The sequence below is a fragment of the Erpetoichthys calabaricus genome, chromosome 8, assembly GCF_900747795.2.
Source record: "Erpetoichthys calabaricus chromosome 8, fErpCal1.3, whole genome shotgun sequence".
Classification (NCBI taxonomy): domain Eukaryota; kingdom Metazoa; phylum Chordata; class Cladistia; order Polypteriformes; family Polypteridae; genus Erpetoichthys; species Erpetoichthys calabaricus.
In genome coordinates, this window is record NC_041401.2 from 79,412,408 (window position 1) to 79,439,035 (window position 26,628).

Below are 26,628 nucleotides of genomic sequence, written 5' to 3' on the forward strand. Positions count from 1 at the left end.
TTAGTGATTCATCATTTCTTTTACTTTTCTTCTTCTTAACTCTGAATTTTAGAAGTACAATAAATCACATATTGAGTTCGATATTGAGCTTTTTTCTTTGAGCATTTAGCTTTAATTTTCATTTGAATTTAAAACAATTTCACTCACATACTAAGTATTAAAGCTGTGCCACAGTATAAGGTCTGGTATTCGTATCCAACCCTTTCATGCTATATGTCATTGCTAATAACAGAAACATCAATGGGTAACTAACTGGCCACCCCTTGATCTGGAGATGCAATGCCTTTCCAACTATACTAATCTTAACGCTGTAATTTCCTGATTTCACTCACTGTCTAGTGTTCGTAACCTTAATTGAGTTTGGGGGTCTAGGCTGACCAGTAAATTAAAACATTAACCATTACATTTAGTAAATAATTAATAAATCACTGGAACTGAGTCTTAAAAAAAAAAGAATTATATTTGAAATTGTTTTTAACTGTTAGCTGTGAAACATATAGCACAAATGTTTAATAAATCTTTTAGGTTGAATTAAATTAGTATACTATAACTAATATATAACTAGTAAAAAGTTATATATTACTGGTTGGAACACACAGTATTGTTTTTTGATCCTAAAATTCACTTCTTTTACTTTACAGTTTAGATTCAACAGCATTCTGGGTGGTTTGTGTGTATATCTGACTATCATAAATGCCTGCTCACAGTATAAATTGCTTACATGTTTCTAGTTTAAGTTACCACTATTACAAAGTCATTTTCACTACCTTAAAATGAACAGTGTGCATCTGTAAAAATTTCTTGGGAGAGACCTTCATTTAAAGAGAACTTCTGATATTACTTATGCAGCACTGACCCCTAGAGGTTCTCAGTGGTACTTTAGACTACATGAGTAATACAATTCAACTTGTATGCTAAATAATAGTAGATAGATAGATAGATAGATAGATAGATAGATAGATAGATAGATAGATAGATAGATAGATAGATAGATAGATAGATACTTTATTAATCCCGATGGGAAATTCACATATATATATATATATATATATATATATATATATATATATATATATATATATATATATATATATATATATATATATATATAAATAGTACACAGCTTTGTTAAAATTCCCCAGTCACTTCTCCAATTGGAGGTGAAAAAAAGTAGCATCACTACATCTGCATACAGTACATTAAAGAAACTAGACTTCCATGAACCCATATAAAAATTTATAAATAAAAATTAAATATAATTTTTTACATGTAGTTCCTTATAATCCAAGATGCAATGTTGCTATCAAGCATCCAAGAGCTTGAAACATAAGCAACATCAAGACCATTACCTTTAAACAATAAGAACAAAAAGACCTGAAATGGCTTTTAAAATTAAAGCCCAAATGAGACAAGCTTGACAACTACTGATGTGATAAAGACAAAAAAAAATTAAAATACTTAATGTAATAAAAGAGAAAAAAAAACTTTTTGGAGTCCATTGGACCGTTCTGTAAAATACATAGCAACTCAAATGGCAGATGTGCCCTTAGGCTTATGAAAGGCTACAATAAGGTGCTTATCCAAAAATCACCCAAAACAGACGTATAAAGGCTCTTTACCTGCTGGTGCGACCGAACCCCTTCTGTGATATACTTCATAGTTGTATCTAGTAGAGCACCACTGATAATCTGTAGAAATTAGCAGAAATGGGTTATGGTTCAGTTATAGAAATCTGCAAAAAAAGTTAATCTGATTAGTTAATAGCTAAGCTGTCCCAATTTCACAATCAGGTATTTTTTAAAATAAGTCAAGGTTTCTGCATCAATTGCTTTACTTTGTAATTAATGGGAAATCCTCACAACCTTTTGCGTGAAGAACTGCTTCCTAGCTTCAGTCTTATGTGCAGTTATGCACACCAAGTGTAAGAATTTCTATTTAAGTGTATTAAACATTATTAGTAATAATAATAATAATAATAATAACTCTGAGAAATCTATTTTTATGCATTGAATTTTGAAGATCTGAGTGTGGTGCCCATGCATATTTAACTGCTCAATACTGAAGAGGATAAGTTTGTCAGAGCAGAAAATTCTCCATAGTCTAGTGATGCACTTGATTATTCTATTCTGCAAAACCTTTAGAGTTGCTATATTTGTTTAGTAGCGTAATGACCAAAGGTGCACTCCATTTGTAGTCTTCCTTTCACCTGCACCTCAATCATTTGGATGTGGTCATAAAGATTCCTATATCTCACATGTAAATAAACAGTCACATGGAGATAATGTGAAACAGGAGCCAGAGAGAAGTACCACCCTCTAGCACTCACAGGAAAGCGGATAAAGAGGTCCATGAACATGTTGCCAGTGAAGACGCTTTTCCTCTTAGTCATGAAGTGCTTCAGTGCATCACTAAACAAAGTCAAAACTCGCGTGAGGTCCAGACAGCCAAGATCCATGGCCTAAAAAATACAAAGCACAAACACTTAAAGTGACATTTCATCAAATCACAATAGTCTCTGTTACATGCATAAGATGGACTAATCAATGCCATCAATACATTACCAGTCACAGAGCTCTGGATCTAAGAGAGGAGGTATGCTCTTATGGCAATGGCAAATGAACAGTCTGAAGAGAGCTGGAGTTTCTTTCTTACACTGGAAATTCCTAAAATCAGGGTGTTAATTGTATGGGGTAAAGGTAATAGAAAGAAATCTTTTTAATACCTGCTTTGATGGTGTTACTTCCACTTTATCCTCTGTATGCTTCTTCTTGCATTTCCCAACAGCAGGCGTGGCAGAATCGTCACAAAGCCCTCCTTTCAGCACACGCACCAGATATAGCACAGCACTGCAAACGAGAGAGAAAGAGGAGAGGTTATAATCCTATTTGCTTAAAAGTTGGACATCTGTACTTAGAGTTGATTGAAAAAGTAATACACAGGAAAGAAAAAAAAAACAAAAGCAGATATCCCTTCAAAAGGCACTGCTTAACTGAGTCTCAAGAAAATCTTTGATCAAAATGTTCCCACTGTAAGTCGTTATGTATATTGTTGTGACCTAATTGATTCAATTTTTCTAGATGAAAAATAAAATGAGAAAAATACTAAAGCATCTGTAATTCCAACATTAATTTGACAAAATATATTTATGAAAAAAATTCAAAAGCGGTGGACACCATCAGACTATTGTTAAAAAAGATGTTTGGGGAACCAAGAGAGATTTCCAAGGATTTCTTAAAATGATTTATTAATCATTTTATGCAGTTAGAAAAGCTAAAGAAACCAGTTTTTGAAATTGTGAACCTCAGCAATCAACAGTCATGGACAATGTACAAATGGAAGGAAAAAAAAAAAAAAAAATCAGCATTATTACAATGGTTCAATAGAGGATGTATCCAGCAACACTTATTGTGAAAGGCAGGACAACATTTCTTGCAGTCACAAAGAACCCCAGTCTAACAGCTATGGATTTTGGAACCTTACTTTTATTGGCTTCTGTCAGTGTTTATAAGTTTAACACAAATGCACAGAAGTATATCCAACAAGAGGTTGTCTATTTCAGGTTGGCCAGCCCAGAAGCGTTTCAGACGTCAACGGCAAAAATGTTGTTTTGCTTGATTAAGCTGAATTGGAAAATTCAGCCATAAAATTAAAAATTCCATTTGGAGAAAAAAATAAATTTTCAAGACAAATGCTTCACACAACCATTAAACATGGCAGTGTGATCATAATGGTTTGTGGCTATTTTGCAGTGTCACGACCTGAAAGTTTAAAAGACTTTGAATAAACAAGTAAATCTTCATTGTACGAACAAACTTCTACATTGTCTTTATTTGTGACCTGGTATTTAAATTAAAGTGTGTCACAAGTTACAACACACAGGTAAATCAGAATGGCCAAAGCAGAAAAAAGAAGTTAAATTTTGGAATCAAGGAATCTAAATTCTGACATTAACCACAATGAAAAGTCCTGCAATGGCTGAAAAACAGTTAACGAAAGTCAACCCAGAAATATCAAATGGCTTTGAAAAGTGTAATGAGTTAAAATATCATCGAGGAAATGTGTGGCACAGGTTCAAGAAACATTTTGCTGAAGTCACATCCCTAATGTTGACTGTTGAGGGAATACATATTTTCAGCAACAAAGTCAGTGACTGTTGGAACAATGTGTTAAATGAAGATATAACAAAGTACATTGTTAATGCGCCTTTATAGCTTTATCAGGTTTACAAATCACTCTAAAGAGCTCACAAGCATTTTTGAACACACCAGAAGAGTGACAGAAACATCCGGGAGTGACAGTAAGGACTTATAAAGACTTAAATAAAGCCAGGCTCTTAATCTTACGCTGCATGTAGAGACGTACTATCAAAGACTCAGGGTGCTTGAGAAAATCCATGAAACAATTAAATGTCAACGTTTTCCATTGGGCTTCACCAATGTGTTCTGAGGCAGGAAATTCCAAGAAAAGAGTTTTGGAATTCTACTGGACGTGTATGAGAAGTAGGCAGAACATGTTTAGGATATTTAAGCACTAATTGGGCTTGTTTTAATGTTCACCTGTCTTGTTTTATGTGTATACTATGGTCTTGTGTCATTGTGTTCACAGTACTTAATGTTATTTTTCATAATATAAGTAAAAGTGAAAACAGAAAAATGAAAGACCTGAAGAATATTCACAAATGTATTTTTAGAATTTGCATATTCCAAACTTAAGCACATAAATTGTGAATTTCAAATTGGGATTTTTCATAATATAAGTAAAAGTGAAAACAGAAAAATGAAAGACCTGAAGAATATTCACAAATGTATTTTTAGAATTTGCATATTCCAAACTTAAGCACATAAATTGTGAATTTCAAATTGGGATTAATAAAGTATCTATCTATCTATAAACATTCAATTACCCTGAGGCAACTTAGAATCACCAATTAACCCACCATGCCAGAAATACCTACATCATTTTTTTTAACAGCATTGGTCCATTAAATAACAATTTCAAAATTTCATTACACAGATTTTATTAGTGTCTTAAGCTGTATGGTTAGTATATGATATTCCCATTTGCTGACTGGGAAATTCACCCATTTACTATTCTGATGATGGTGGTAATAAGAAGTCAAGCAAAATGACACCTTTTATTAGCTAAGCAAAAAGATTATGATTAGGCAAGCTTTCAAGGCAACTTAGGCCACTTCTTCAGGGCTGAGTTGTCTCAAAAGCTTGCATATTGTAATCTTTTTAGTTAGCCAATAAAAGGTGTTATTTTGCTTGACTTCTCATTACATCCATAATGGCTAACACGGCACAACACCTACTACTATAGATGATGGTGGAAGAAAATGTTAGTACATTAAAGAATCCTACATCAGTGCTCAAATGAGTTGAGGTCTAGCAACTAAGATCAGGGCCAAAGATTTACATTGTTATCATGCTTATCAAACCATTGATTCAATGACCACGTATGCAATATAAAGTAGACAGGGTCACTGTCATCCTGGAAGGTTTTGTAATGCTTTACCACAGGATGAACATTATCACTAAAATTGTTTTGCAATTTTTGGTATTTGTCTTGTCCTCTGAGGGAATCGGTGGATCTAAATCACACCTGTAAAATGCATCTTACACAATAATGTGTTCCTTGAATCATTTCAGTAGTATAAGTGTATTTTAAGCATAACGTTAGGTGTATGCACTGTGTACTGACAATAATATCCCTCACTGAGAAGTCCTGAATGAACTGTTCATGATTAACATTCCTGCTCCAGCCATAGTGTGACATGCAGTCAAGTTATCCATAGTTTCTTGCCGTCTTTTCCTTGCTGTTAATGCACAGATATCACAATCAAGAACTTTATTCTTTCACTCAGTTATTCCTGTCTGAAGATGTCTTTTTCCTTGAACTTCCAGTTTAGCAACAGCTTAGCTACTATTTCTTATGAAATACACGCAAGATTATTACTCTCAAGTCATTGAAACTCTTCCTGAACATTCCCAAATAATCTTCTCTCTCACACCTGAAACCACGTCTGTGAGCCATGGCAATAAATATAATTAGCGACTGGTCTATCCAGCCTTTTTTGCTCCGTCTGGCACAAGATGCCTTGAGTCTGTGCAGGGAACAATGAAATCACAAGACTATCGATACATTCTGGAATGAAACATAATGCCCAATGTCAGAAAGCTATGTCTCAGCCGCAGGTCATGGATCCTCCAAGAAGATAATGATTCAAAACACAAAGCTAAAGAACCCAAGAATGGCTAAGAACAAAACATTGAACAAATTCTGAAGTGGCCTTCTGTGGGCTTGATATTTTTGACAACATTTTGCAGTAAAACAAGACAAGGAATATGGAAACTGAGTTGTTGGCACATTTCAAAACACACTAAGTGCCTGGAAATAAGTGATATGGTAACATTTTTCAAAGGTACAATGTCCAAGCTGTATTTGATTATATTAATCAGCATGAATTCAAATTTGAAGCAGATGCCGTTGACCAATTTATTGATAACGCAAACTCACGTGTACTATGTACAATACATGGAAAGTACAGAAATTTTTAAAATAATGCCTTTTATTAAATTAGTTCTAATAAATCTGGTTGTAGAAGGAATTGCATATACAGAAAGTTTAAAAAACATATAAATACTGAGAAAATAATAACACAAAAAATTGCCATTTACTCATTAAAACCAAATATCTCTTGAACAGTCTTACGGTATTGCACCCTTTTAAATAAAACAAATCACCCTAAAGAGTACCATACTGCCGTGTCATTTCCGTACCCCATCTTGGTAGACAGTGCAAACTCAAAATTCTATTGAAAACAGAATTTGGAAATACAGTGTTTTAACAAGCAGTATGAATGCAAGTTAAGTTTTTGGTGAAAGTTTCTGGCTAATAAGTAAGGGATAAGTAGAACGGTGACCAAACAAGAGAATGGCTAATTATTTATAACATTCTAAAAGTACCAAATTAACTTCTGCAAAATAGTTCTTGTAAGACTTAAACCAACCCAATAGGATAAAATCAGCTATGATTGAATTTCACTATCATACCACTCCCAAATATAACAAAATGCACAAAGTTCAAACCTGAAATAATAAGCAGCAACAGAAGATTCCTTAAGCTTCCGAGTCCTGGTCAGGAGCCTTTCCATGAGGCCATGTAGCTCTTCTTTCATGGCAGACACATTTTTGTAATATCGTTTGGCTCTACACAGTTTATTCCTGAGAGGAAATTGAAAGAGAAATAAACAGATTTATGTATAAAGTTAAAACTCACTGCTTTAGGAGCTCTTTTCGCAGAATACATAAGTCAAAACGAATATGCAGGTAAATTAAGGGATTGTGACTAAAATATCTAATGGATAGGCCTCTATGTATTAAATGTCAAATGATTACCAGTATTATGGTAGATGTGCCAAAGAGCTTAGCCACAACAAAAACCAGTACACACAATAACTCAAAATGACCAACTGAATTTGAATAACAGTGCCATCTAGCATCTAAGCATCGGAGCAGCATAAATGTGACAACATGAGACTTACTTCACATTACAATTCACTCCATCCATAGTGTCAATTGTCTTCTTTCAACCCAGGTACATACTACACCTCAGAAGAGCTAATTATGATGTTCAGATTATATTTTGGTTCCCTTTCAAAAGGATTAGTGCTGCGTATTTGCACCGAAGTATGTTTTTGGTTTTTCATCAGATTACATAGCCTACCTGTTGTCGCTTCTCAGGGAACTGGTCAACAGGTTAGAACTATCTCAGACAAGGTTCACTTCCTTATGCTTGCTGTGCTGGAAGTCATTAACCGAACGTGAGGCACTAAATCCAATTTCTGAATGTTGCTGGTGTACATATATAACATGTAAACATCTAACATGTTTTTGCCAACATTACAAAGGCAATTATCAGGAGTATATGGATCTCCTAACGTAATCGGAGCACTTTACTACACCCATAGTGAGAATGAAGCTGCTTTTGTTAACTGTAAGCAGTTACATTCCATTAAACACAAGCCATCTGTGATGCTAAAATGAGACTGACATAAAATATGACACAGTGGCATGGGTCAAATCGTAATTCATTTAATTTGTGGAAAAGTAGCTTTGGCAGACATGATGGTACCTTATGTGATGGCTGGCTTGTTGGTAAGGTAAATGACAGAACTCTCAGTTTTTCATATTAGATTAGATTAGATAATCTTTATTAATCTCAATTCACAAGCGTACAGCAGCAGAGACATAAGAACAAGGATATAGACTCAGGACAAATAATACAGCCAATCAATTGATATATAAAAATAAACAAATAAATAAATGTATATTGTTCAGATATTTCAAAATGATATTTTAAAATAAACTTAAAAAGTGCCCTGGGAGGAAGCACTAAAATGCCCGATAGCAGTGAGCAGAAAAGACCCCCAGAGGCACTTCTTAGTGCATATGGCCTGTACTATTCATTGTAACAGCAAACATGTCATTACATGTGCCAGGTAATAGCAACTACGCACCTAGATGCTGGTGCATTACACATTTCCTTGAAACCAGAATGCAGAAGAGAGGCAATATAAGGCCACACATGACCATGCGTGGTCAGTTGCGGAGCACAGCCAGATATTCTTGAATGTAGGTTGCATGGTCTCAAGAGAGGCTGCTCTGCTAGCCAATGAAGTTATGTATGGTTGCTTCAGGGTGGCAACCAGGCAAAGTTCAAGGCACATTCACATACACACATTTACAAGATGATTGTGATTTATAAAGGTAAATTACATAGAAATGAGTGTACACTAGGTTTAATATCAAAATTTTTGGCAAATTAAATTTTCCTATTTTTCAGAGCTTCCATATTTTCACACTCAAATCGACACAAAGGTTTATAAATGAGACTGCTAAACAGGTGCTTCCATAGTGAGAAAGGTTGCAGAATTGGAGTTGTAGAAAGAAGGGACCTCTGCACTGTAAACTGCATATAATCCATGTCCCTTTTTCCCTGAAAAATCCAACAAAACAGAAAAAGTCAAAACAAACCTGAAAATGTCTGCAGTCTTGCGGAGAAAATCCTGTTCCTGCTTGCCTGACTCGGAGTTCATGCTGTATTCAATAACACTCAGCAAGGGCTCAATAATACCAAATACTAATGGACTTTCCTGCTGCTTCATCAAAAAGATTTCAATGAGATCCAGCACCTGTCAGACAGACCAAATAAGAACTATGAAGAGGAAACCAACATTAATAATAATTAGGATTGTCAACCGATTAAGGTTTTTAACCATGACGAATAGCAAAATGGCACACACTTAATCGTCTTTCACATAAAAATCATTGATACGTGAAGACGGTGTGTAAGACTTGTCAGACCTCACTGAATAGTGTCTCTCAGCTCTGCATCTTCAATTATGTTTTGAGGTCTGATGAAAAATAATTTTCAATGAAATATTGGTAGTTAATATTTTAGATTTTGTTTCATTCATGGACATGAGTCGAGTTATACATTCAAAAACTGCATTCTGCTGTAGACTTTACTGCTTAAGTTTTTAAACAGCGGCATCATGCATGTTTTGCTCTTAGGTGGCAAGCCAAGGATATTGTACTTCTGTGATATGTAAGTTTGTCTGCACAAAGATCACGGGTATTGACAGTTTTGTTGTTTAAACTATCAAATGAAAAGCAACCATGAAAAATATTATTCTCAGCCATTATTAAAAGAACAGATTAGATCAGGGATTCCCAAACCTTAGGTCAAGGCCCCATAAAATGTTATACCATGTAGTCAGGGTGCCCACTAATATAATGCCAAGGTGGCTAAGTAGAGCGCGATCCTGGATCTCAGTTACTGCTAACAGTAGTCACACTAAATGATTTTGTGGAATGTTAGACCTATTAATCAAAGTAAATGCAGGCTTTTGACAAATATGGGAATAAATGTCACACAGTATCTCCAGGCCAGGTATTTTCAACCTTTTTTCTTGATGCGATGCTGAACTCTGTCTAACTAGGCTTAACTAAAAATGAGATTTCTTAACTCCCACCCACCCCCAATATTGCATTTAGAGATTTTAATGAGAAGTTACAGAAAGTGTTTCATATGGTTGTATATTTCTCTTAGTTTTTCTTATGCACATCAAATATTTTTTTAATTATAATAGTTGTTTTTAATGCAAGAACAGTAGCATAGTTTGATAAGTAATAAAAATCAGAAATGCTAAATGTTCCATATATTTAACTAACAAAAATTATAGTTACATATTAATTCAGATTTAAAAAAAAACAATAACTACAACAGAAAAATAACTCCAATAACATATACAGTACCTCCAGACCAAAAAAACAGGAAAATCGTTCAAAGTCAGTTATGAAGACTGTGTATCTTTGTTTTATGCGGTCCTTACAGTTAATGAAGGGTTCCAGTTTTGATAACCTTAAGCACAATTCAGCTCCTAACTTCAACCTATTCCTGTATTTATTTTTAAAGGAAGATTATTATTAATAATTTTAAAATTAAATTCTTGACACATGTATTTTAGTATTAATAATTGTTAAAATTCATTCTTGGGGCGGCACGGTGGCGCAGTGGGTAGCGCTGCTGCCTTGCAGTTGGGAGACCTGGGGACCTGGGTTCGCTTCCCGGGTCCTCCCTGCGTGGAGTTTGCATGTTCTCCCCCTGTCTGCGTGGGTTTCCTCCGGGCGCTCCGGTTTCCTCCCACAGTCCAAAGACATGCAGGTTAGGTGGATTGGCGATTCTAAATTGGCCCTAGTGTGTGCTTGGTGTGTGGGTGTGTTTGTGTGTGTCCTGCGATGGGTTGGCACCCTGCCCGGGATTGGTTCCTGCCTTGTGCCCTGTGTTGGCTGGGATTGGCTCCAGCAGACCCCCCGTGACCCTGTGTTCGGATTCAGCGGGTTGGAAAATGGATGGATGGATGGAAATTTCTATGGAGAAAGAGGTTGGGATGTTTGAAATAGTTTCTGTATATCATTGCACGTTTCAGAGACCAGTGGGGTTGGGGTTATTTGTCCACCTTGGAGAACCCTGTATTGAATCAGGCAAGCTTATCGAAAAGTGAATGTATACATCAACTGCTGGTTAACATACAAGTAACCTGTGCTTCAGGTGTTTACCTGTATGTTTATTTAAAACCTAGGCAATGAAAACACATTTTTTTAAATTGGAATTGATTTTTTTTTTTTTTTTTTTTTAAAATAGTGCCAACCCTCCTGGGACCATAGTCCCCAATGTGAAAATCACTGGCTTAGAAAGCAAGGGATGTTGATTAACACTATTAAGGAAAAATAACACGTTATAATACCAATGAAAATGAATTGCATGTGTTAACTTTGACAGTCCCCATGGAAATACAGTGCATCAACAAATAGCCTGTCTGTAGTGGTTGAGTAGGGTTAATTACAAATCAAATATTAAATAACATACATAAATGGCATACAATACACTAAAGAGAAAGACAATGATAAAATGAGACATCTAGTGCTAACAGTTCATTGATCTTTGCTATTACCTTAATTTTGAAGTCTCTGACCAAAGTGTTCTCCTTGCGCATCCTTTCTTTCTCATCTTTTTTGGCCTGCAGGCGCTTCTTCTGTTCAGAAAACAAGGCTGAGATTCTTTCATCCAGTTGCATCATAGCTTCATCACTGACCTCCTCCTCATCGCTCTTGTCCTCTTCTGTTGCCTACAGTAAAATAATCAATAATTATTATATTAAACAAACAGTGAGAAGGAACTGGTAACTCTTGTGTGTGACATGAAGAAACATTGGGGATCATAAACTGACCAGAGCACTTTGACCCATGAGGACGTTCATCAGTTCCAAGCGCAAATTCTCATCCACCTCACCCTCCTCCTCAGACAGATCATCATCTTCATCCTCATCCTCATCACTGTCGGAGTCATCTTCTGAAGAGGTGCTTTTATTTTCACTCTGTCAAAAACAGGAAACATTCAGTGGAAAAAGACATTAAAATAATAATTTAAAAAAAATCACAAAAATAACCCTGTAACTTACATGCTCATCCTCTTCTTCTCCTTTATGCTTAGTAGACTTCTTCTTTATTGAATGTTTCTCATCCACCACAACCACAGCACTCTCCTCCTCATCATCATTAATGTTTTCCGGCTGCAGCAACTGAAATCAACAGATTTTGATTGAGTGCTTCAATTAACTTATTTGTTGTTGTCACTCTGGTATCTCCAGGAAAGATATCTCCCTTAATATTTTTTCCATTCTGCTTGCACCAAATAAAGTGGAAAATATCATTATTTTGTGTGCCTTTTGTTTTTTTATTCTTTTTTTTATCATATTGCCAGAAAACTACATTTGAAGAATTTGCTTTCAAACTTGGTAATTATTACAAGAAACTAGTCAGTCAGTCAGTCATTATCCAACCAGCTATATCCTAACACAGGGTCACGGGGGTCTGCTGGAGCCAATCCCAGCCAGCACAGGGTGCAAGGCAGGAACAAATTCCAGGCAGGGCGCTATCCCACCGCAGGGAACACACACACACACTAGGGACAATTTAGGATCACCAATTCACCTAACCTACATGTCTCTGGACTGTGGGAGGAAACCGGAGGAAACCAACACAGGGAGAACCCAGGAAGTGAACCCAGGTCTCCTTACTGCGAGGCACCAGCGCCACCGCACCGCTCTAGCAACTAGTACTATATACAATTTCTTTCCTCAAGCTGAATGCATTTTCAATAAAGATCCATAACATATCAGCCTTAGCACTGATACTGGCTGATAACGGTCAGGTTCTACAGATGTTTGGTGTGGTTTTTATAAATTTTCCATGGCCCACATTTTCTGTAATTATTAAGAATGATTAATTATTTTATGTTTTGATATTTATTCTTCTTGTTCATTACATTAAAATTCTATGATGTCACTTTTCCTGGTAGTTGTGCTTTATATTTGCTTGGTTACTGTCAAAAACAAATAAAAATGCATTAATTGATTGCAGTAATGTATTAAAAAACACAACATCAGATATACAGAGAATTTTCCTTCTGTATAACACATTTTTTAAGATGTTCAAAATATCGTGAATCTGACTTCTGGATATACCTCTAATGGAAACTATTATAAGTATCCCAGGTGAAAAACATTCACAGACTGTGCACTTTGATATTCTTGCGGCACAAGAAAAAACCTGACTAAACAAATCAAACAGACAGGAAGGTGGTCTTAATCGGTTAGTAAAGCAAATATAAAACATAAGCAAGGAGACAATGGCTGCTACCTGCTCTTTGTTCAACCATGAAAAGTGAGAAACACACTATAACGCCAGTAGTGATGGAGCTGTGGCTGCTCTTTGTACTATAAAAAAAGCACAGTTCCGGCTCTTGGTGACAAAGTAGCATTACTGAAAATAAGACTGAAATCCTTCTTTTTTTACACCAAAATAATGCTTTATAATTGTTCTGCTATTTTAGGTGAGCACTAATTAAACTGCATAATAAAACCACTCAGACATTTAACCTTATGGACTGATCCTGCCACTGTACTTATAAGTTACATTACAAGTTGTTAAAGATTGTGTTGGTTTAACATTCAGGCTCGCTAGCTGATTTATACTTTCATTGCTATGTAAAATTAGTGATGGTTTAGGTTATGGTTATTCCTTTTCAGGATCAGATTTTACTGTGTAAATAATACTACATAACTGAATTTTTGTAATTAGAAATTTTGGCTCCATTAGCAGCTACAGTTGAACTGTTACATGTTCCTTACACATAAATAATGACAGTAGAGCCGACAGCTGATGAAATGCAGTTAGATAAAGAGTGCACATTTTATATGAAACAATAATAAGCTTATTTGTCTTCGGACAATTATTGGGACTATCATAGGTCTTAATGGCTTTTCCAATTATAAGTCATTTTACGAATAAAGAGTAGTAAAACAGCTTTGACATTACTATAATAATAAATGTAGACAATGTCTTCAATGAAAAAAAAATGTAATCTTATAACTTTTGTGTTGGAAGATCACTGCGGTAATGTATAAAACACTTCAGTTTTATCTGCTTTTAGTTTTTGAAAATCCTGTTTGTCCAGTGGTAGAAATGAAAGCATTTCAGTTAAAGGCCACATTTGACAATTTTTCCATCGATTTTCAGTTATAACCTTTATTTACATAATCTTAACAAGTCAGAGGCAGATGGCGGCATGCTCCCATGATGTCAGTCAGATAATATGACGTGACCAGCAACTCACTCCAACTGGTCCACAACTCGCTCAGACAAAATTAAACAGGTTTGATTTAATCTTTTGTTGTGGGATGGGCTTGTGTTCGTAAGAGCTGACAACCAATGAATACTCATCCAGAAGTACAGTTCATATAATGCAGCAACAAGGAATAAGGAACTTGGTGTTTTGTACCTAAATTAACAGAAGAGAAGCTTGTCTGTCTGATATCTCATGTTTTACATGCCACGAGAGAATGGAAAAAGGAAAAAAGGAAGAGACTGCAGCTGAACTCAGAATAGCTGTTAATCTTTCACACACCACCAGATCCATTAGGCAGCACATTATTGGCTGTCACAAAAAGGGGTGAGCACGACTGTGCTGGAAAACGGGCAGGCGACATGTCCAACAAATTTCAGTCGTGTAGGCAAAAAGATCAAAGACAACAATCAATAAGTCTGACATACCCAGTGAAAAGAAGTAGCTTAATGTGACATTAGCTTGGCAGCAGAAGGATTTTTGGATTGATGTTAATGTTATTTCAGTGACATCCCACAATTTGTCTCATTTATAAGCAAAGACTTAGTTTGATTCTGAATGCTCAACAATGGACTTAGGAAAGTGAGTCGTGGCTGTCTGACATGTGAAAGCTGTGTTGTTATTTTGTTTCTTGTAGCAGTTTTGCAATTTGAATCTTCATTGCATTTTAGATGGAGTTCTAAAAGTGATAATGCACTGTTCCTAGATGCTATGACTTCATTGTTGAAATCAAATTACAGACAAAATCAAACATTTTGTGGGTTTAATTTTTGAAATGTTGTATTTCCATAAGAAAGCACTCCATAGGACTTGCAATAGCTTGTCCATGAAGAGGTACAAGCTATACCTATGGAGATGTGTTATTGAAAAGTTAAATATTAGTTCTGTCTTCAAATATCTTCAATCTTTTCCATTCTGTATCCTGTAATTTGTAATGATAATTATGTACCCATGTTTTTCAGTCTGCACAAAGCCATTCAAAGTACCTTGCAATTTTCATGTCCAATGGTGCTATAATAGGTAAGCTTTTTGTAAACTAGAACTCAAATAAGAAGAAAATACTACTTAAGCACACAAAAACAAACTTTTATATCCTAAATCCAAGAATGCTGTAATCATTCCACAAACCAAGTGTCCAATGGAAAAGGTATAATAATAATAATAAAGAACTGTGATATTCACTATTTTTTACATTTAAAACAGCATTCTTGCAGCTAGATTGCATACTGGGCATGATTTCAAAACATGGCTTGCAAACAGTTTTCATCTGCTTTTAAACAAAACTAGCTGTACCCCATGGCTGCGCTCACATAGTAATGAAACAGGACAAACTTTAAAAATCAATAGATGTTGGCACTATATCTGATCGTGTTCAGCTCTGACGGGAGAGCATTCCCCGCTTGGGGAGAAAAGTACATGGCCATAATATCTCTGGCAATCAACAGCTACCATGTAAAACACATGGAGTTCTGATCTCTCTCTCAAAAATGTCAAACGTTACTCCTTTACAATCTGTAGATGATAATGTCTGTTGAACAAACAGGTATCGCTAGCTAAGCGGAGGCAAGGTGCACTCCAACATGTGGCAAGAGGTAGACTGACTCGAACAGAGGCTGACGAGTGAATGAGGAAGGCCCTGCCCTGCCCTACCTACTCTCAGCTCACTGCCACTCTCTTGGATTTGCATAAATACATCTGTACCGCAAGCGAACTATGGTACTTAGCGTGATGAAAGAAGTCGCAAAATCAACCAGAAAGTTCAAACAAATTATAGGAAACAAGCAGATCTAAATCTGTTAAGTAATTCTCTCATGAAAAGCGGACAGACATACAGACAGACCACGCTTGGACCGTTTCTTAGCGAGCACCTATGGGCCAAGGGTAACCTATATTCCAAATGTCAAGTCCTAAGTCCTCATGGTTCGGGAGATTTTGTGATGAGTGAGTCAGTGGTATTTGGCTTTTATTTATATATATATATATATATATATATATATATATATATATATATATATATATATATATATATATATATATGAATATATGAGAGAGAGAGAGAGAGAGAGAGAGAGAGAGAGAGAGAGAGAGAGAGAGATTACAGCTCTCTCTCTCTCACGGGGATATTTTCATTCTAACTCTGCACTTTCTTCAGTACCCTGCAAAGATGCCACAACAGCAGCAGTTGCGAAGACTGCATACCATCATTTGTGCAACAAAAGTGAAATATACAGGTGAACCTGACAATTTCAAAACAGCTTCTATCCAAGTTTGTGAATAATGTGTGCTTTAAATGACATTATAAAAGGATACATCTGTATCTGTCAATTTCACAATCTTTGGTTGGCAATATGACAAAACTAAAACTGCACAGTAAACAAAAATCCTAACACAGTTATGTTTAAACACAATCTCTGAGAAACCACTGTCACACACATGCGCATAGGAGGCAGTTAAAGGGCTTAACTCAGGGTAAGACACCAAGTCGGGGATTGATGAAGTGCACTAATGTCTTTTCTCCCTCTTCTACAGATCATCAGAAGGGAAACCCAGCTAGACCTCGATCAGTTTCTGCATCCCCTTCCAGACCACACCCCTCCTACAGACCTCACTTCCATCAGTTCTCTCATGCACACGCCTCTTCGTGCCTGCCCACTGCCTATAAAAGTCCAACCACCTCACCTTTCCTTTAGTCCCATTTTGGACTCCGTGCTATGCACTACTCTGGTGCTGTTCACTGTTGTGATAAATCTGTGTTTCAATATACAGGGTGGATCCCCAAACCTTTTTTATGTTTTTGTCTCCCTTCTTACACAATACATGATTGCTTTGCCTCCAACTAACTGAGAGATAACAGCTACCTCTAAGCCTATGGCTGTGTAAATGTCCCAAATAATATTTGTTTTTGTATACATGAAGCATTTAAATGTCCTCTGAATATCATTTATAATATCTGATTACATATTTGAAAAGCCCATTGCTATCTGCTAGATGAATTCATGTTATTGTTTAAGAATGAATATGAATGTGAGGAAGCAGATTTAAGCCAAGAATGTAAAACTGGTGGAGTTTGGTTTGAATTCTTACACTTTCAGAACCTTTCAAAATAGCTGCTATAAACCACACATCCCAAAGCAATATAATAAAGTTATAAGAAACTGTAATATTTAGGTATCACACCCAGAATGCAGCACTCTGGCCACCAGACCCAATAGAATAAATACATTGCCATGTAACAGCCATGTCCATAAGACCAAATGTCACAATCTGCATTTCTGTGCAGTACAAATATCAACAACACTTACATCCAAACCTCTACAAGCAAACTCTGACTTCCCCATGTCAGCTCACATTTTAAACACATAAAAATTAGCTTCACTCTAAAAGGAGCTGGTATAGGTCAGTACACAAGTGTCAGATCTATATTCCAAAACTGATTCTTTCCAAAGATGTCAAGGACCACTAGACAAAACAAACAATGAAAATAGAATCTCTATAGTTCTGGTTCTAGGTATCCTAAAAATTTTTACTTACTTGCAGGATTGAGTTCAAAGACTTCTGCGTAACATGAGGACAAATATGCTTGAAGACCACATTGGCAACATTTCTCATAAGTCGACTGGGCTGAGACAACAGAGACAGTAGGATATCCACCAAGACATCAAACCACTGTGGCTCAGAGTCCTCTTTCGCTAGAATCAAAGTCAAAATAGTAAGGGTGATGGTTTCCTCAAGTTTAAGAACCTCCCATTTCACCTACCAAATATGTATATATGCATATTACCTGACTTTTTCTGTTTTTTCTGTTGTGACTTAGCCAGGCAGTTGTGGAGATCCTCCAACAAGTCCAGGCTCTCTTCTGGGGCCTAAGCAATGAAACACTTCCAACATTATCTAAACTTCTACTCCGAAAAAGACATCTTGCAAGTTTCTTGCTAGAGCACATAGCTCAAGCATCACATTCTTACAATGTAACAAAAGAGGAAGAAAATAATCATTACCTTGAACAAATTTATGCCTAATAGCAAGAAAAGTTGTTGAAATGCCATTGTCTCTGCACTGTGAGTCTTGTTCCCCTTCTTACGAAGATCTTCTACAGATTCCAGTACCCTGTTAATTATACACAAGCTGTCTGTAATGAATGTTGGACACTCTTGATAGAAAAAATGCAAGAACATCATGCTAGAAATAAAAACCACAACATTTCAGATAAAAAAATATAAGAAAAAGAAACAACGAAGGACACATACAAGGTACTGAAAGGTTGCACTGAAGATGTTGTAGGAGACATGAAAATGGTGACACTTGATAAAGTGCCCATATGTTGGTTACTCTGTTAAAAACTTCCCACCCAACACTATTCAGTATGGAGTGCTGGGCCACCATACTGGTCATCTCACCTATTCCAAGCACTTCTCTGTTCCTCAGTGAAAGGCCGGACTTGATGGACTTGCACACTTGCATTCAGTAAACGATCAGCATATTGGACAAGGCAAGAAATCCACAAGGAGCCATTAGAGGTGACACCACGGATATGTTTCTCATTCAAGCTGGCTGCCTCTGGGGATTCGCCTATTACAGGGAGATGGCTGAGCTGCAGTAGAAGTCTATCAGACAGCACAAAAGAACAATTGAGAAATACACACGACAGAAACTCCTAGGTCAATTTAGACTGCATACTTCAGATGTCTGTGCAAACAGCCAGACAAAACACTCACCCAAAGAAAGAGCTGCCAATCACATTCCGCATGGAATCATCTAGTGGCACTGACAGTTGAGACTGTGTCTCTGGAATCTTGATGGTGGGTTTCTTGGAATCAAAGAATGAATGGAAAAAGATAAACCTTGAAAAGAAATAAAAGATTCAAAGTGGGAACCTGTTTAGGAAAACATAAGAAGCATACTGCACAAAGGCAACACAATGTTGTTAGCATGATTGTACATTGTACATAGTATCGTATGGTGCTGTAAGAATTATGTTTCTAGACTTCTCTAGCGCCTTCAACACAATCCAACCTCTGCTCCTTAGGGACAAGCTGACAGAGATGGGATTAGATTCATACCTAGTGGCATGGATCGTGGACTATCTTAAAGACAGACCTCAGTATGTGCGTCTTGGGAACTGCACGTCTGACACTGTGGTCAGCAACACAGGAGCGCCACAGGGGACCGTACTTTCTCCGGTCCTGTTCAGCCTATATACAATCGGACTTCCAATACAACTCGGAGTCCTGCCATGTGCAAAAGTTCGCTGATGACACTGCTATCATGGGCTGCATCAGGAATGGGCTGGAGGAGGAGTATAGGGACCTAATCAATGACTTTGTTAAATGGTGCGACTCAAACCACCTACACCTGAACACCAACAAAACCAAAGAGCTGGTGGTGGATTTTAGGAGGCCCAGACCCCTCATAGACCCAGTGATCATCAAAGGTGACTGTGTGCAGATGGTGCAGACCTATAAATATCTGGGAGTGCAGCTGGATGATAAATTAGACTGGACTGCCAATACTGATGCGCTGTGCAAGAAAGGACAGAGCCGGTTATACTACCTTAGAAGGCTGGTGTCCTTCAACATCTGCAATAAGATGCTGCAGATGTTCTATCAGACAGTTGTGGCGAGCGCCCTCTTCTACGCAGTGGTGTGCTGGGGAGGCAGCATTAAGAGGAAAGACGCCTCACGTCTGGACAAACTGGTGAGGAAGGCAAGCTCTATTGTTGGCATGGAGCTGGACAGTTTAACATCTGTGGCAGAGCGAAGGGCGCTCAGCAGGCTCCTATCAATTATGGAGAATCCACTGTATCCACTTAATAGTATCATCTCCAGACAGAAGAGCAGCTTCAGCGACAGACTGCTGTCACTGTCCTGCTCCACTGACAGATTGAGGAGATTGTTCCTCCCCCAAACTATGCGACTCTTTAATTCCATCTGGGGGGGTAAACGTTAACATTATACATAGTTATTGTCTGTTTTTCACCTGCATTATTATCATTCTTTAATTTAATATTATTTATTGTATCAGTATGCTGCTGCTGTGAATTTCCCATTGGGATTAATAAAGTATCTATCTATCTATCTATCGGCCTATTTAACATTGTATTTAAAAAATACTGGACTGAAAACAATGCTATAAAGGGGCATGGGTCTGCTTAAAAGAGGAAAAGCAGGATACAATTCCATTGTAAATAGTAACTCCACATTAAGAAGATTTGCATTTTCAAATGGCCATAGATGATCATTGTTTTAAGGACTGCATGGACAAATACGTTCACTAAAAATCTATCTTATAGGAAAAAAAGTCTGTGTAGATATATATATTGGTACTGTTTCTGGAAACACTAGCAACTATTACATTTTGTTAGTATTGTGTTTCTTCTTCCCAGAGCAATTATTCAATTCAAGTAAAATAGTTCTCAGTGATCTCTTAAAGTTTAATACAATGGCAAATATTTGACTCTGCTTTCTGAACCCTACCTGGCTATGCCCATAACAAGATCCTCCTCCTTCTTCACCTGAGGATTTTCAGCTATAGATGCAAGGCGTGCAATGATCCACTGGCGCAGACGTTGAACACAATTCTTACTCCTACATATAGAATTCATGTCAGGGTAAAAAAAAATGTTCCCATCAGCTTGTATTTCATAAACTTGAGAAAAAAAGTCCTCATGAGACCAGCAGCTGTTTTTACCAATAAACTGAATATGGAGACAGCAGTCTAGACCTAACGCAGTAATTTGATAGAGCTTATGAGATTTCAATTCAGTTGACTCAGGCAATAAGTACCACAAACTGTTGAAGAGCTAGAGCCAGCATATCCCCTTATTAAAAATGAAACAGCCCAGAGATTAGAAAAATTTAAATCTACTTACATGTAGATAGCAAAATGAACAAAAAAATGTAAGCACTTTCACCTGCATAATTATGCCCTCAGTGTAAACATGGAACAAAAAGCAGCCACACAGATAGCATGTGCACATTCATCCATTATAGTTAATTTCACCTTGGCGGTCTCTATCCAAATTCTATAAACCTCACGTTAATTTATGCTACAGAGATCATCAACATGGTTCCTTCATTACTGCATTTATATGTTACTCACCAGTTCTTGCCATCAAAATTCTCCTGCTGTCGTTTAGTACTAAAATCTAGACACAGATCCATCTTGGGGCAGCAGAACATGTCCTTGAGCCAGTCTACATAGCGTAATACAACTGATGGTTGTAGGTTTTGAACCACAGTCCACATACTTGGCACTACTGGATTTCCATGGTTAGTCAGGCAAGTAAAGCCTGTGATGACTGCAAACTGCTTGTCTGGATCACAGCAGGACTCAAGGAAAGAAGAAACATATTGCTGCATCTCTGGAGCAAATTTGAACTTAGCTGGGACCTGATTGAATAAACACATTATAATCATGTATGACAGCTTTCCAAGCAGGGATGGTAGACTTCTAAAATCACAGATCAGGATAGCCTCCATTTCAAGCAGAAAAAAAAGACAATTTTAATTAAACTGTAATTATAGCTATATAAAAATTTATAACCTAAACATATAAGTATATTAAATAACTACATATATAGAATAGAACATATATAAAGTGATCACAGAAATGATGAAATGTTTTTACAATCAAATTTTAGATAACTTTTATATAAAATGAAAAATTGCTTATCATCATAACAACATTAAAAAATCTTGATTTTTACTTATTTTAATTGCACAAGCTCTTAGTACAATTAGTAATGCAATATTTCAATGCATACTAAAACATAAATACGAATATGTGGTAAACATTTTGTACGGTTTTGTATATAGCCTTAAACTTATTTCTTTTCATTCAAAATTTAGGTATGAGTATACCTAATATAACTTGTAATATGTTTTATGTTTCATATAATATGAACATGATATATGTAAATAGAATACAGATATATAGATATGACCTACCTTGTTAGTTGAAAAGTCTTTATCAGTATAACTTCACTTTCAAAATAAATGACACAAGAGCACGAGCACTCATGATGAGAACAAGAAACATACAACAACACGAGCACACCACATAAAACACAAACACACATGATTCAAACACTCCGACTCAGCTGACAGATACAAATTTTATTCATAAAAGGTGGTACTCCAGGCGGTCTACAAAAATTTAGTGAGCCTCTTTAACCAGATATTCAATATAAAAATTGAATTAAGATTTTTTTTCTACATACAATTCTTGTTTAATCTGGATTTTCAGAGGCAACGCAGGACTCGGGATTTGTCTATTGAACTCGGAACATTCCAGCTGAAATCGGGATGTCTGGCAACCCTGTTTCTAAGTATTACTAATCTAAATAAAATCTACTAATACACATCAGTCTTTCTTAATTCACAATCAAATATCTTTTCTATGCAGGCCATAATGATCTTAGCATAGTCGGAGAAAGCTGATCATTTGTAGTGTGTTATGAATATTTATCAATTGTCTTGAACACAAGTTTAGCCTGCAAACATGAAATCTGACAGTTAAGAATTCAGAAAATTCACAAATAACTAGACTTGGACAAGAATAGAAAAACATAACCAGCAGTTTTTTTCTCACCTGTGCTGATACAACATGTGCCCCATAGTGCTTTAAGACGTCGCCTCTAAGAACATAGCCTATCTGCCCTAGTGACAGGAGGGGCAGGGCACTACCAAGGAGACGGTAGCACAGGAAACTGAGGAGGGAAGAGCAAAACAATTAGTCTTTTATAGTGACTGCCTGCCAAAAAACTTAAGAATTATTTTATGGATACATTTTGATATAACACTAAAGAATAAACCGACTAGGTGACTTTGTCCTACAGTGAAACTGCAGTGTGAACGAGAATTTGTAGTTCTGTGACCAAGTATACCTACTACAATAAATTGTTAGGATACACTTCTCTTAAGGCATATTACATCAAATTATGAGGCATCAAGGATCTCATAAACAAGACAGAAGAGCTGCAGAAAAAGGTGGTAGAAAAAAATATGAAGAAAAATATAACATAATAACCACAAACACCACCACTGCTATCCCACTGTCCCTAATAGTGAAAAAGTCCAGAAAGTTCAGCAACTGATACTGTACATATGAATAAGCTAAACAAACATGCAAAATGTATACTACTGTAGAGTTCCCCACATAAACATAGTTTTACATTAAGGGTATCAGGATCTCAGTCTGGTGAGGACTGTTAGGAAGAATATTCCTGTACACAGTGCCAGTGTTAGGTTATTTTGCACCCTACAGCAAGTTTATTAGTGCACCAAACAACTGTTCAGTGGGCTAACCCATGTGGCTGGGTCCCCTAATCCACATAAAGACCCCCCCCCCCCCCCCCGTCATCTTAGTCCTAGGCGAAATCTTAATTCACATTAATGGTGGTGCCGCTCCTGCCTGTATAACATCTTGCACTGACAATGGACATAGATGACACTGCCATCACAAACATAATGTGGTAGTGGTGCAGGGTTGGGGGATTTCCTTTCAACATTTCAAGCCCAACTGCTTAATAAATAAGCAGAAAACTCTGACTCTTGAATATATCACTGCTTACAATCCATGGTACAAGTAAGTTGCATTCTATAGTACAGTAATCCCTCGCTATATCGCACTTCACCTTTCGCGGCTTCACTCCATCGCAGATTTTATATGTAAGCATATTTAAATATATATCGCGGATTTTTCGCTGCTTCGCGGGTTTCTGAGGACAATGGGTCTTTTAATTTCTGGTACATGCTTCCTCAGTTGGTTTGCCCAGTTGATTTCATACAAGGGACGCTATTGGCAGATGGCTGAGAAGCTACCCAGCTTACTTTTCTCTTTCTCTTGAGCTGACTTTCTCTGATCCTGACGTAGGGGGATTGAGCAGGGGGGCTGTTCGCACACCTAGACGATACGGACGCTCGTCTAAAAATGCTGAAAGATTATCTTCACGTTGCTATCTTTTGTGCAGCTGCTTCCTGAAACGACATGCTGCACGGTGCTTCGCATACTTAAAAGCTCGAAGGGCACGTATTGATTTTTTGCTTGCTTGTTTTTCTCTGTCTCTCTCTCTCTTTCTGTGCTCTTGACGGAGGGGGTGTGAGCTGCCGCCTTCAACAGCTTTGTGCCGCGGTGCTTCGCATACTTAAAAGCCAAACAGCCCTATTGATTTTCCTCTGCCTTTATGACAGTCTCTGCTCCTGACTCCTTTGAAGAGGAAGATATGTTTGCATTCTTTTAATTGTGAGACGGAACTGTCATCTCTGTCTTGTCATGGAGCACAGTTTAAACTTTTGAAAAAGAGACAAATGTTTGTTTGCAGTGTTTGAATAACGTTCCTGTCTCTCTACAACCTCCTGTGTTTCTGCGCAAATCTGTGACCCAAGCATGACAATATAAAAATAACCATATAAACATATGGTTTCTACTTCGCGGATTTTCTTATTTCGCAGGTGGCTCTGGAACACAACCCCCCGCGATGGAGGAGGGATTACTGTACTTAGAGTGTTAAGAGTGTTAAGTTAATTTTAAAGTACAGAGCTGGTGATTCAATCCTCATCTGCACCTCACTGCCCTCCAAAAATATTTATGCAAACATAATACAGTCTGCGAAATATAATAAAGCACTATACTTAAAAAAACAAATAGAATAGAACAAATATGGATTTTTTAAATTCAAATTTTAATTATCTTCCTTCAACCACCATTACCTGCAAGGTGCTGCCTGATCCTTCAGAAGTTTATTGATCACCACTTCATCCCAGAATATTTCAAAGGACTCTTCTTGGACAGCCACCCGCATTAAATCCCGGGCAACTGGAGGCAACATATTGTCCTTTTTCACAGACTTTGCAGCAGTCTTCAATATTTCAGTCAGCCTACAGACATTAACAGTGACAACATGGGATAAGCAAACAAGACTCACATTTCCTTTTTGCTGCCAAGTTACTCCTAATGAATGTATACTCAGCTGTAATTATTTTCAAGCGAACCTATTTATATACTGTACATAAACACACACACAATTAGTGGCCATTTCATGCAAATGGACTGCACCATTAAACAACTAATCATGTGGCTACTACTTAGTATATAAATATAGCATGCAGTCATGGACACTGAATTGGTCAGACATGCTCTCTGGGCAACTTTGATGCTGGTATCATTTTTCGTGATGGTGTATGAAAGAGAGTGCTGTAGACATCTGACCTTATCTTCATACTCATCTTTACAGACATAAAATACAATATTATATTTAAGGACTCTATTTTTCTACTAATTTTATATTTACAATTATTTGTACCACTGGTAAAGATGAGTAAAAGAGGTTACAAAAAAATCACCTTTTGATGAATTACCTTAATCTCACACATAAAAAAAAGAGAAGTTTAACAATGAATTTATTCAGAGAAAAATTATTTCTCTTTTTTTTTTGCCTTTATTACCATCCTGCTCATGGTTCTTGGGGCAAAATAAACTTGGGTCCTCTTCTAGGCAAGTTAGTAACACTTCCAGTTGATTTGAACCCCTTAATTATTGCCATAACTATATATATGTGCATTTTCAGACAAGCAGCAATTTTTTTTACACCCATTCCCTGACTTATGAAGGTGAACTCCTTTTTCTGTATTTTGAATTCTATGATCTCTCACCTTACCCATGCTAATGAATGAATAAGGAAATTTGGCCTTTGTTTCACCTCATATTGACACTCCAGAGGAAAAGGTCATGGATTAATGTTTGAAAATTCCCACACATTCTGATCAACTTAAAAAAGTCAAATACAAATGGAAAAAGTGCTTCAAGTTACACTTTGTTCTTAAGACTTTCTAGGGATGGAACATGTGATTTTGTTAAAAATAATTATTTCTTGATGAGAGATCATTTTTTTTACAGAATAAATTTAATTAAAGGTTGGATTTCTCTCATTTTTTTCAATGCAAGATTAAGGTAATTCACTAAAAGGTGATTTTTTGTAAACTCTTTTACTTATCTTTACCAGGGGTGCTAATAATTGTGAGGGGGATGTATATTATTTAAGCCAGTGCTGCTTTATTTTCAGTTAATCTTTCATAATTATTTTACCATATTTAAGTTGCTCTTCTTTTCTTGTAAATGCTTCTTCAATATTTTATAAACTACTTTGAAAGCTACATTCTGTGTCTGAAAACATGTTATTGAAATAAATGTTGTTGCTCTTACAAAAGAGTGGGAAAGTAAAGAGCTGGTAAAAATTTAACATAATTCATCTTTGGTAATTGTCACTTAAACTCAAAGTAGTAACAGCACACAAAAGCAGAAAACTGTTAATATATTTAAAAAGGATACAAGATAAATGGATTAATTTACACTCAAACCAAAGCACTAAAGGAGACA

General features: G+C 36.5%; 1 protein-coding gene across 1 annotated transcript in view; it reads right to left on the reverse strand.

Moving 5' to 3' along the window:
• The window catches only part of mybbp1a (MYB binding protein (P160) 1a), a 45,828-nt gene that overhangs the window by 11,303 nt on the left and 7,897 nt on the right, over positions 1-26,628 (reverse strand). The window contains exons 7-23 of the mRNA XM_028806925.2: positions 24,963-25,130; positions 22,843-22,960; positions 21,352-21,641; positions 20,727-20,837; positions 18,969-19,094; positions 18,651-18,857; positions 18,252-18,360; positions 18,035-18,116; positions 17,785-17,942; positions 12,029-12,148; positions 11,798-11,944; positions 11,522-11,695; positions 9,039-9,196; positions 7,092-7,226; positions 2,723-2,846; positions 2,327-2,458; positions 1,620-1,688 (exon numbers count right to left, since the gene is read on the reverse strand). Of these exons, the coding sequence (XP_028662758.1) occupies positions 1,620-1,688; positions 2,327-2,458; positions 2,723-2,846; positions 7,092-7,226; positions 9,039-9,196; positions 11,522-11,695; positions 11,798-11,944; positions 12,029-12,148; positions 17,785-17,942; positions 18,035-18,116; positions 18,252-18,360; positions 18,651-18,857; positions 18,969-19,094; positions 20,727-20,837; positions 21,352-21,641; positions 22,843-22,960; positions 24,963-25,130 (2,428 nt within the window). The remainder of the gene's footprint in view (positions 1-1,619; positions 1,689-2,326; positions 2,459-2,722; positions 2,847-7,091; positions 7,227-9,038; positions 9,197-11,521; positions 11,696-11,797; positions 11,945-12,028; positions 12,149-17,784; positions 17,943-18,034; positions 18,117-18,251; positions 18,361-18,650; positions 18,858-18,968; positions 19,095-20,726; positions 20,838-21,351; positions 21,642-22,842; positions 22,961-24,962; positions 25,131-26,628) is intronic.